At 37.2% G+C, this 13,110-nt stretch overlaps 1 protein-coding gene across 1 annotated transcript; it reads left to right on the top strand.

The window, feature by feature from the left end:
* Window positions 1–940: 940 nt before the first annotated feature.
* Window positions 941–8,860, top strand: LOC121335053 (cytosolic beta-glucosidase-like). Its single transcript, XM_041402818.1, has 4 exons — window positions 941–949; window positions 3,175–3,247; window positions 7,394–7,621; window positions 8,784–8,860. The coding sequence occupies exons 1-4, from the start codon at window positions 941–943 to the stop codon at window positions 8,858–8,860; spliced, it is 387 nt and encodes a 128-aa protein (XP_041258752.1).
* Window positions 8,861–13,110: the final 4,250 nt, after the last annotated feature.

Genomic DNA, 13,110 nt, shown 5'->3' with positions numbered 1-13,110 from the left:
GAGTTCTCTGCTGCAGCCACAGTGTAAGAGAGTTTGGTGTCTCCATAACTTAATTGAAAACACCTTAAGCCCCGTGATAAAATATATTAAAGAATACAGTATATGGCTAAAAGTCAGACATATGACAATATATCTTCTGCTCTCTATTCATTAATTTTTTATTACTATTTAAAAAATCAAGATTGTCTGGCAGATTTCAAAGTGTTTTAGTAAATTTGTTTCTCAATAGAGCACTTTCTCTGCTCTATTATGTTGCCAGAGAGAGAAGCTAAATTTATGAGTAGCAATTACAAAAAGAAACTCACAGAAGATATGAACTTCTATCTTTGGCTGTTCCAGAGATACAGTGTCTTGCTTCCAAAGAAGGTATATCTTTCTTCTGATCCATGTATAGTGTAAAATTTCAGAAACACGATTTTTATTTTCACCACCCTTTCAAAATTTAATTTCCAAACTCCATAGTAAATACTATTAATAATAGGCATAGGATATTTATAATAGGAAACATCAGTCAGGAAAATCTCCTTTTGACAAGATGCAATTGTTCTGATAATAAGCCCCACACGACTTGAAGTCCAGCACCAAAATCTATTCTTCTTTCACCCTAATAAAATATCTTGCATTTTGTTAAGTTAGTTGCTAACCTGTATTATTAGGGCTGTTTACTCCTGCTTTTTATTGACTTGACAAAGAAATTTTTGTCCAAATACATTTTGATGTTGCTTGTTTTTTCTTATGCATACTTGGCTTGAGCTCATTCAGTTACATATGTGCCAGTGCAAATGCAAAGGCCTTAAATATAGTCTGGAAAAATGTTGCCTCTAGATAGAGCTTAATAATTCTCTTTAAGTTTTATACCTATATGGATTGAGAAAAAGCATGGGACAGTGAAATACTGAAATTCACGTTGGGGTCAGATTATTTGTTAGATATAGGGAAAATGATCAGAGTAAGAAGGTGAGTGCATCCTAGAAGCCATGCAGAGGGTCTAATGAAGATTTAATTTCAAGTCACACCACTGCAGTAAGGAGTGGCTTATGAATACAGAAATACAACCAGAAGTGGTATCACAAATGTAGAATCTGGGTTGCCAGAAGTGTTTCATCTTAGTTGCTATCAGTGCAGCTTCTCTGAATTTTGAAGACCTGCATCTTTCAGAATCTCCCCACTTACCTGACATAACCTGGTATCTCATTACTGTGAATCTGTCTTAACCTCTGAGGCAAATTTTGTTCACTCTCCCCCAGACTGCTTATGGAATATTTTCCTCCTACTCAATCTCTCTCAAAACCCATCTCTGTTGATTCCTGATAGGGAATCAGCAGTGACACTTTTTAGCTTTTTTTAATGCTTAAGCATTTTCACAAAACTTTTTATTGGGTTTTCATTGTTACTATATCCTGTCTGCCCCTCTCCCCCTATTATTGGCTTACATTTTTATTATATCTCCTGTGAAATTGAATTGTATTATTCTCAGGGAAAAAATTTAATGTTACTTATATTTTCAAAGGTGCTTACCAGTAACATTTAATGATGTAAAAAATAAGCATTATTACTCTGGTCGATTAATACTTATTCATCGTGATTTAAGGTGGCCCTGGTGAGTTTTACTGGTAACTGTCCTTATCTTGCACATGAAAGCCTGAGTATGCAGCATCAACAAGAGAACATTGACTAGTTCATTTTATCAGGTTTTGATCATCTGTATAATACACATGAAGGATATGCATGTTTGCCTAGACTATGTGTCAGCATGCGTTTTGGGAACAAATTATTATGTGGTGCCTCATTTCCTCCTTTGTTCCTTTGTATTCAAGGGGCTTTTACCTTTCCTGTGAAAGACACTTGAGGAAATATACTCCTGCTGTGAAAGCCCAAATTATTTTGCATTGCATCTGTACTGTCTGGTTCTGCAATATTCGTTTTGGAATTAAATAGCTTCCCTGTGTCTCTACAAAGAAATGTATTTTTTTCAGAGAAGTTGATTCTTTTATTGTGTGAATTCTTGGCAAAAGTATGTGCATTGACTATATTAGTGGATTTCCTATGTATAGTAAGGTTTCTTATTTTCATCATCAAAGAAAATATCAGTTACCTGTGTAATGCTTTGCAGAACTGGGTCCTCACCCAGAAAGATCTCACAGTCAAGACAGTTAAGTGGAGTATAGGAGAAGAATAGTGGTGATTTATTACAGCAGTCCAATATGTGCCAATACTGACCTGGGCAAAAGCAATGTGGATGTAGTGTTAGAATAAATGGGGGAAAAGCACCAGTCAGTTAAAAAAAAATAAAAAATTGCAGTAGTGCCATCTAGTGTGCCAGGTGGTGCAGTTTTCTGGAGAGGGACAGTAAACTACTTTCAACCCATCCCACTTGTTACCTGACTCTCCTCCTGCTGCTGCTCCCTTTTCAGTCTTCTGACAGGAGAGCAGTAACAGCGTTGACAGAAGGTACAGAAAGAGACCTGAGGGCTGTTTTGCAGATGCTGATTCTGGCACACATGCCATAAGGTTGTCATTGCTGCTCTAAAAAAATGAGCATCCACGGGGTTTTAAAGAAGGAGAAAGATAGCTGTTCTGTCTGTACTCCCATACAAATCTTGCTCATCTACTCATTGGTTTCCACTGCAAAGCATGTAGTGGCTAAAATATCCTTTTTCAGCTACTGCAGGCACATTTTCTTGGTGTTGGAAGAGAAAAAAAAATGCCAGAAGAGAAGAGGGGCTGCTGGTTTTTGATGCTTACTGGTGGAAATTATTTTTTGCCTGGTGGCTAAAGGAATTATATTGAATAGGGGGTCCACAAACAAAGAACAAAGTTCTCCGTATGGGAGATGGGAGGTGAGAAGCAAGTGAAGGGAAAGAGGGATCTGTTTAGCATATTAATTCATTGTATTAGGAGGAGCCCTTTTACTGTGACAGCCCTAGTCTTTTCCACTGCTGCCTTTTCCACTTTCACTGGTAGCATACTGAACCTCTCTGCTTTAATCCCAAGATATGCAAAGTGCATGACTTACCCTTCAGTGTGTGAAGCTGCACAGGGTTTATTTTTTTCTTCCATATAGAATCTGCTTGTAACAAGCGGAAGAGTGATCAAGCCAGGAAGTGTTGTCTGCAAACGAAACCAACATCTCCACAGCACATGTAATGCTGTGTATTCACCTGTCCTCTGCAGCCGGTGCTGGAGGATATTGCTTTTCCAGCTGGATTTGCTTGGGGTGCAGCTACAGCAGCATATCAAATTGAAGGTGTCAATTTTTAGCTATCAAAGTGTTAAAGAAGTTTTAAGTTAACAAAAAGTCTGGACCCTGGAAGGAGAGTGTTCTTTGCCTTGTTATGTAGATACTGCTTCTGATGCAAATCCATGTAGCATTTCTGTATAAACACTTCTGACTTGAGGAGTAAGAAGAAGGTAAAAGATGTTTCAAATCTCAGAAATATGGCTAGGTAATGGAAATTGAGCTAGTTATTGAGGGGAGAGGGATGGGGGGAAGGGGAAGAAGTCATATGTAATTTTTTCATCTACTTATTGCATATATCATTTTTGTAGAGCTAGTTCAAGGAGATTGCTATTGGCTGTTTTGAAACTGGGTGAGAGAATTACCTCATCAGACACCAGTACTCACAAGAAATCTTCAGTTAGCAACTCGTCTCCAAAGATTATGAAAAACAATGAACTGAGAGGTTAACAGTTGGACTTGTGGGGGCTGTCCCCCAGGTACATGTGTCATGTTCCCACCTTAATAGAGGGACTGATGAAGGGATTTGCCCAGCACAATATGAAAATATGTTGCAGATTAGGAAATGTAAACACATAAACACAGGGACTTCTACAGCCATAACCACTCCAAACTTTATCCTTTCATAAATCTGTCTTTATAAACCTTCAAAATACATATAGACCTGATTTTCTCATGTTATAGCCTGCAGCATACAGACACTTACCTCCCATTGATTTCAGTACCTAAATGGGAGTTGTAGATCCTAAATTGTCTTTGAGGATGTAGCCTTTAGTTCTTGGTTATTGCTGAAATTGAAAGTACTTGCCCATGCTCAGTACCTTTTAACGAGATAAGTTCACTTCACCTAATAGACTGAACAGTTCGCAGTTCCCAGGGAATCAATATTCTGGGCCAGATTCTAACTCAAGTCCTGCAATGCACACAGCTCTTCTAACTAATTTTTAAGATGTGAATTGTGTGTGCATTATAATTTCCTGCCTTTTGAGTAGCTAGATGTGCAACTCTAATGTTCTCTTAATGTATTTTTAATGAACTTTCTTAAGGCTTCTGAGTGGGGAAAACATAAAAAAAAAATCTATAATATGCTCTAGACACTACTCAATGACCCTTTTCCTGCAGAAGTAAGAAACTCAACAGGGAATTCCTTCTCCTGAAAGCTTCAGAGGCTGTGCAGCTTCCGACTTAGAGGCAGAATGATTGAAGCAATAGTTCTTGTAGAGTCCAAACTCAGTTGCTGTGCATATCACAAGATATACAGTGGAAGAGGCACGAGCTGACAGGCTACTTTATTTTTTACTGGCAGCTATGTATTTATGCACAGCACAACCTTCTCCACTCTGTATATTTCAAAGCGCTAAAAAATCATACCAATTGTACTCTGCATGCTCAAAGTGCAGATTTCAAAGGTTCATGACTCAGTCAAATCAAAATCAATTTGCACCAGAACATTCAAAAGCACTTCTTCTTACTGAGGGCCATTTCTATGCTAAATTCTAACTCTCTGCTTGATTTTTTTTTCTTCTTTTTTTTATTTTTTTGGGGAAAAGTTGCAAAAAATTCTTGTAATAGTAAAAGTGTTTTTCTTCACTTCTTTCATATGCCAAATAATGGAACTGCATGAATTCAAACAAAATTACACTTTTTGGTCAGAGACCCTGTCAAGAAATTTTCACTCCCAAAGGTTAAAGGACAGCTGAATTAGAGGAAAAGTGTACTTGGAAAAGTACATGAAAACTTATATACTCTTATCAGTAATATTCCTGCTTTAGGAGCTTCACAAGTTGGAAAAGCATTACATTTCTTTCTGTTGTAATAATTGCAGAGTATGGGAAATATGCATCATAGTAATTTATTTTATTCATTTGATGGCATGTCATGTACTGATTTGGTATCCAATTCACACCTAAGTATTTTGAGTGTAAAACCAGTTCCTCATCACTGTTCTTTCCTGGCCCCAAAGCTCACTAAAGCTCCAGTTATGCCTACACTATGGAGTGCTGCGTGGCTTGGAAGTTTCTGAGCAAGCTTAGAGGTACAAGCTTGGTTCATCGAAGCAGAGCAGAGCTCTCTGCAGACTAATTGTGGCTCAGCAGGATGTGTTAGTGTATCTAGAGCTTTCTGTTGCCTCGGTTGGATTCCTTCCTATGCTCTATCAGGTGGCTCAGATGCACAATGCTGCACAGAGAAGTCTCTTTGAACAGTGTCAGGGGATGCTTGAAAGTGGGTGTGATTGCTACAGCCCCGTCAGGGCTTTGCAGTGGCTAATGACCGCTGGACTGGTACTGTTAGACTCTGCTGAAAATCAAATGCTTCTCCTCCTCCCTCCCACTACCTTTGCTGGAGGAAGGCAGACAAAAAAGAGGGATCATTCAGCCTCTGCTCTAGATGAGGATTCTTAACCAAAGGTGTGTTAACTGCCTGTTATGGCAGCTTTTTATTCCCTTCATTCCAGCTGCACTGAAAAAAGAGCACTATTGAATCAATATGGTGCAGGAAGTCTGCTCTTAAAGGCTTCAAAACTCTAGGTACCATCAAAGAATTGCTGTTATTTGTTATTTCCTGCACTTTTCTCAGATATTTCAGCAGTCGTGTTTGAAACTTGAAGCAGGATATAGAAAACTTGTAGTATTGTATTTTTCTGAGGAGCATACAGACAGAGCTCCAAGTCTATAATAAAATCTGAGGTTAAGAAAAACTCAGACTGTCTGGATCTAAAATTTGACCGACTCTGAAGGTTGTCCCATGTAAAATTTAATTTACTGACCAACCAAATGTAGATGTATGGGTGTTCGTGTGCTGCAATAAAATTCTGTAAAGACCATGAAATGTGACAATGATCTCTGAAAAGCTAGGTTAGAGAAGTGATATTACAGATTTTAATAATGCTTTAAATTAAGTGTCTTCAATATGCTTAACCTTGCATTAAACTTAGATTTAATAAGACAGATGTATATTAAGTACTGAATATACTTAAGGGAGCAATCTTGCATTGGCAGGGGATGGACTCAATGACCTCCTAATAGTTCTTCTCCATCTCTAATTTCTATGATACTAATTGATTATTAAAACACTTTTATTGAGGATTGATATCTAGCTATTATATAGTTATTAATCTTATAACCCAACTGATATTTAATTTATACATAATTTTAACACACAATGTCATTTTAGTTTTTAAAGAATAACCCTGGAACATTGCATTCATTGGGACTCTGAAAAATCTTGGTGGTAAATGAGGTTGGCCATTTTGAGGTTAATTGCAATTTAATGATTAAATCACATTTTACAGGGGTTTACGGAAAAAAGTAAGTTTACAGATCTCTCCACAAAAAAAATGTAATGTTTGCCTCAGCTATAGCATGGCTCAGGAAAGACAAAGAAGCTTCTAATGAAGAGAGGTGCATTTATTCAAATTAAATATGTTGTTAGGTCTCAGACAACAGCTAAACTTTGAATATTTTAATGGTAATCTGTGTATCTCAATTTTAGAATTGTGAAGAAATATCCTAAAACTCTGAAAGTTTTATTTTCAGAGGAGAAAATGGTGCAGTGCTTTTGAACATTCAAAATTAATTTCTGTGAATGTCTGGCTAAACAAAAAGCTGAAGTTTTTTAGAGCTGTGTTATTAATTCAGCTTGTATATGCCTAGGGCCATGGCTCATAATGGCATTCCTTTCTTTTTAACAAACTGTCAAGATTTTCAAAGGACATCCTGAAAGCCATAAGTGCCTATTTGTTGGATGTATTTCTCATACCCTAAAGGCTTTCTTTGATATGGACTGATCTTTTACATTTATGGATGGAAGTAGCATTAGAAAATGCCCTTTGTGAAAACCTGTAATATCTCAAGAGTGGCAAACATCTGATTTTTGGCTAAGGAAGTATGAAGAGTGTTAGAAGTCTGAATGTTTTTTTAAACATAATTTTCAAATAATTAGCAGCAAGTAAAACTATGAATAAATGCAAAACCTAATGAAAATGTATATTAATGCTTGAAAGTTCCTAGTTACTTTAAATAATATAAGGAGTGGGTAGAGAATACTTCTCAATTTGCCCATGGGATTTGCACCTACTTTGTGATAAATTATTTACTTGCAACATATGTCTTTTGATGTCAAAAGTGTAATGACCAAGTTTTGTTTTTCAAGCAGAAGGTTGGAATGCAGATGGAAAGGGCCCTAATGTCTGGGACATATTCACTCATCAGGGAGGAGATCGAGTTTTCAAGAACCAGACTGGTGATGTAGCTTGTGGCAGATACACTCTGTGGGAGGAAGATTTGAAATGTATCAAACAGCTTGGAATGACTCATTATTGCTTTTCTCTTTCCTGGTCACGTCTGTTACCTGATGGGACGACAGGTTTCATCAACCAGAAAGGCAATTGTTTCTTAAAAATAGAAGGTTGCAGCTTTAATTCAAGGTTATTGCTGCAGTCTGGCATAATTAATCCAGTATGCTATTCTGCAGTGTAGCTTTGAAATTGCAACTTTTTTTCAGAGTAATTATAGAATGATTTTTTATAGGTTTGCAACAACTTACTAATTAATATTCTAGATCCCCTCGGATAGCACAATCTTTTGGGATAGGATTATTATTATGTTTCCTATGTATCTTTTTGCTTACTCCAGTTTTTTTAATTGTAACTCTAAATCATTTTGCTTCATCAGAATGTTTATACTTACTGGGATTCTAGCCATGAGAATATTTTTGGATGGCTTACAACAGACAAGTTATCTCATTTGGCAAGTGCATTAGATAGCTTATCAGTATACTCCAATGTGCTGAACTTCACATTGACTATTTTGCACTAAGGGACATACTTTTACCAGACATTTTTCTTTAGCATATTAGAGAGGATTCTTCAGACTGATAGAAACTATGCTTAGTTATCTGGCAAACAGAAGCTCTGAAAGAAGAGTTTTCACAGTCTCATTAGGCAGTGTATATGTAAAAAGGGGTACAGCACATAAGTAAACTGTAAGAAGTCAGACATAAAATTTGTTTCACTTCTGATTAATTTACTTTAATTCCATTGGTGTGGTCTGGGGGAGAGCTTAAGGTCACTCACTAGGAGAAGACAGGAAAGGGCAGTTGTGTGTACAGAACAGAGTGAATGGAAGAAAGATGAAATAAAGAGAATTGAGAAGAATAAAAGCAACTGAAGCTGAACCAGAAACAATAGGAGAATCAAAGAAGCTGGCTGAGATTTCTTGTGTGCTGGGAGGATAATGTTCCAAGGAGAAAAAAAGAAAAGTATATTTGAATGAACTTCTAAATCTCAATTCTGCTTCCTACTCTTCTACATCTCAATTCAACCAAGAAGATATATCTTTATACTTCTAGGGCAGTATTTGCCTTGGCAAATTGAAGACTGCAAAGATGGAAGGCTGCAAAGGATAGGACTTCTTAGAAAATACTCTTCAGGTTAACCTTATCTGTACTAGGGTGGTACCAGCAGAAGCAATCTTTTTCTGCAGAATTTTGGTCATGTAGAACTTGGCTGTTCAGTAGACAGCAGCCTATCCTCTGCATCCTGCAGATCAACGTTTTCACCAGAGAGTGGAGGAGCCTTTGTTTCAAGATTTCCGAAAAGAGAAGCTGGTAAATCTGCTGTAAACAGACCAACCAGCCATTTTTCCCTGCAGAGCATGCCAGATACATATGCCAGTATCCCAGAGAGGCTTGAATTGAATCTTTTTCTTTGCCACCAAAATTTACAATACGTGGCCCACTTTCACTGGCACAGCTTGTGTTTCCCTCAGAATGCTTTTTGTGCTGTGTTGAATTTAAATTTGGCTGAGTAGTTGTGGTTTCTTTCCTCTACTGATATTCCTTCAGCTAGGGCTGCAGGCACTGCAAAACCTCAGCAAGCTGCCTGCTGAATGGGCTTTGTTATTTAGTTGTCAGAGTGGGAGATAGCAAGCAGACATTTTGAATGCACTTGGTAAGGAAAGCTAACATTTTGACAAAACCCAGCTGTAATTTCTGAAAATGTTCACTTGATCCCCAGTATAAGCAGTTGCCTGATTAATATTATGAACTTTACATTTAACGAAAGGGCATTGGCAGAACTCCAAGTAGGCCAACTTTCATTAGGCAGGAGTTCACTTCTCCTGTGCAGTGATCTGTTGAAGCAATTGTAACTGCATAGCATGGAAAGGCCATCATCTTCTATATAAACATTTTTGCAAAGAGCATGTGAAGAATTAGAAAGCTTAAAGCAATGTCCTTTCAAATAAAATCATTCATAGCAACTGATTCACTACCAATTTCACACCTAAGATGTAGGACATTTGAAAACCTTTAAAACTATTCTGTTTCTGAACTTGGTGGAGGTAGAGACTTTTAAAGCAGTGACGTTGTAGATATATTGTTCCTAAGATGTGTCAGGTTTTAGCTTAAAGCTTGCAATTATTTTTACCCTAGAAGGTGCCCTGAGAAGAACAAGTGAGCTGCTAAACATTAGGAGTCAGTGCAGAAGAAGACAGAAGTAGGCAAGGGGATATCGAGTCTGTGAGAATGTGATGTTGTGCCTCACTTCAGCATGAAGGCAGGGAATCAGAATGGGGAGAGAAGATGATAGAAAGGAGAAAAGGACAATCCTTCACTTTCTACTGGCCAACTGCTCCTTAATATCTGGAACCCCAAAATTTTGGGGTTTCCCCACAAAACCCTTATATACATACTTCCATTTTCTTCTGTATTTCTATTTCTACCTGACTCACAGATACATCCAGAGAAACTAAGTCAGCCTACTCTAGAAGGTATGAGACAACCTGGAAATTTGACTTGACATTCACATTTTTCAGGCACACAGTTCTATTTCACTTCATTTTCTAACAAAAGGCATAAATCTTTTCCAATATAGGTGTTTAATTGAGATGTAAAAAATAAATGATAGCTGGTTGCACTTAGATGTTATAAATTGTACTGTATAATTCATAATCTGAAAATTAGGATGAGAAATGCTAGTGTCTTCTACATAGGGGTTGAATATGAGAGGACAGGACCCCATAGCAGCAAAGGAGCTCTTTTTTCCCAGTTTAAGCTTGTGTAGTAAACCTTGTAGTCTCATCAGCAAAGAGTTAGCACACACCCAGTCCCTCTGAAGACAAATAGAACCCCATTCAAAAATTGGAGAGTGAAGATGTATTTGCTGCTAATTGCTATTGCAAAATGCAAAAATTTGCTTTTCAAAATTTAAGTTCTAGTATATTCCTTTCTCTTTTGCATGGGTACATTCTCAGGCACAGGCACATTTCTCCTCTGAATTTAATGAGTTTTCCTGGTGCTGTATTCCAAAGGAAAATCAAACTACATCTGAGATTTATTGTGAATTACTGTGTAAACAATCTTACTGAGTCTTGCTGTGCTAAGGGATGTGTATGCACCTGTTTGTTCAGGAGAAGTCACTGTCTAAATCTGGGGTTCATAATTGATTGCTGCAGTAAATGTTGTCTTAAAAAAGCTATTTGGCAGGAATCCCTAAGATCAGCCATTTGAAGTTGGATTAAGTTGAAGTCTAATACTGTCCTTTTAAGAAGAAGATATTATGGCATTCTGTGTTGGCATTTTCAAACATCAATACACAGTAAGCTGAACCTGAAAATACCAAGGAATATATAATAGAAGTATAGAACAAATTTCCTGCTTTGGATTAAACAAAGTATTCTTGTTCAGAAACTGTTAAGAATAATGATCTAAGCCATACATAACCTCCTAAGCATACCTTTTATTAACCTTAGCAATTTAGTCTTCGCCCTCCTACTTTTTGCTGTGTTTTCTACTTCTGTAGACATTTCCCAGTTTTTTGTTTCAATACTGCAATAATGGGAAAGATATTTCACAAGCATCTATGTCTTAGGATATGTGGTAGTCTAAGACCCACAAAAATTTTATGAAATTTAGGTTTCTGAGGTTATTAAACACTTTGGTATATTTAGTTCAAGTCTCTGAAGCAGAGACTGCCTGATTTCTACATTCCACCAGCATGAGAGAGACCTATTCCTGTCTGGAGCCTCTTAGCTTAACAAATAATAATTCAAGGCCACTGTTGGCCTTTTCCAATTACTGCAGTAAACCAGATAGTTCAAGTAAAAGAGCAAGATAATTGATACTCTTTGAACCAGAGCTTATGATGTGTATTTCAATATCTAGTGTTTTCAGAAAGTTTAAAAGCAATACAGTTGTGTTTGCATGTAAGCAAAATTAAAAATGCCTATTTGAGAGCTTAAAGTACCCTGATATTTAAACTTACAGTGACCTCTCAGCAATGTAAAAATTGTCCTTTAGGAAACATATTCATGTCAGCCACTGCTAAATCTGTACAGAAGGTGAATTCCTTTTAAGCCTCTAGAAATACATCCCCAGTACTGACCAGCTTTAACAACACATCCAGGAAATTAAAGTTGATCTCTGTCTTAGCAAGAGGGGGCAAGAAAGGTTAGAAGTCATGAGCTTTTAGAGAGGTCAGCTAATTCCTTCTTGCAGTTAGAAGGACTGAGCTGTCTGCAGCAGTGGCAGTGTCAGAGGGTAAGAGATGGTTTCTCAGATAGGCTATTGTCAAGCCATTCAGGTGGGTGGCTAAAGAGACCAGTGCCTCAAACTCCTAAAATCTCATAGAACCCAATGAAAAGCCTTAAATGTAATATAGATCTAATGAGTGAAATGTTGAATTCACACCGTTGCAAAATGTTGAATACTCTGACAGTGTCCTGATGCTGGCATGGTGATGGAGAATGGAACATTCTGGAGGAAACAGCTAATCCAGCTAACCAAGTTCAAAACATAAAAGATCAGCTTAGCTACCTTGCTGAGTGTGGCACTGAAGTTTTTAAAAGACACAGTTCTCAAGGACAAAAATGCTTTCATTAGAAAAAATCTACCTAGAAGGCTCTCAAGCATCAGGCTTTTTCCAACACGCTTGTATCTTGCACATGCAGTCAGGCTGCCATTCAGGCATTTAAATGAAAGGATTATATTTTCATGTGACCAGCACCCATCAGAATTATGTTTTTCCTGGGGAGTTGCTGTCCACTGATCTATTTTGAAAATTTGCATCCTCATTTCATTTTATGTGCCTGGTTGGAAGATTTTGTGTACTGAGCATTTTTGCCAATGCTGGGGTCTTGTAACAGTAGTCAGCATGCACTTGAGAGAAAATATTTGCATCTCATAATAGAGAAAATGTGCAGTGATGTTGCTTCAAGTGTTAAAATGTAGCAAAATTATTATTAACCCTTTTTTGTTTCCTTTTATATTTTCAGCAGTCAATTCTTACTGCAAAACTATTATGGACCTGGGAAATGGCATCCTACTCCTGTATCAGTTTGGTTTGCCTTAATCCTTAAAAAACAGAGGTGACTGGAAATCTGAAAGTATCATTGACACCATCGATATTCATGTAAATTATTGCTTCAGAACATTTGGAGATTGGGTGATCATTACTACATGGGCCTTATGTTGCTTTAGGTGGTTGTTTAAAAGGTATAGCCCCAGTACTGGTACCAGAGCTTACAAGGCACTTTTAATGTGTAAAAACTACTGCTAAACCCTGATGCAGTTGTGGTAACATTTGGAGAAAACATTGTAGACTTGTGTCTATAGCACAGATTGATAGAACCTCTATGAATTCTGCAGAAGATTTCTTAGGAGTCCATCTAGATGGCATAAGATATTGCAGAAGATATAAATAAACAAGTCACCTTGGGATTTGTAATTTAATTTTTTCACGCTGGCTATAGAGAGTAGGAGCCTTAGTGTTTTCCTATTACCTTTTTACTTGATATCTGTTTTACTATTTGAAATGACACACCAGTGTTTTATCATCTTTTGATCTCCAGAAATTATCTTTGTGATGCTAGCAG

Source organism: Onychostruthus taczanowskii, unplaced genomic scaffold (assembly GCF_017590055.1).
Source record: "Onychostruthus taczanowskii isolate IOZ18803 unplaced genomic scaffold, ASM1759005v1 scaffold2, whole genome shotgun sequence".
NCBI lineage: Eukaryota > Metazoa > Chordata > Aves > Passeriformes > Passeridae > Onychostruthus > Onychostruthus taczanowskii.
Note: the sequence above shows the minus strand (reverse complement) of the source record. Positions and strands in the feature narration are given on the sequence as shown.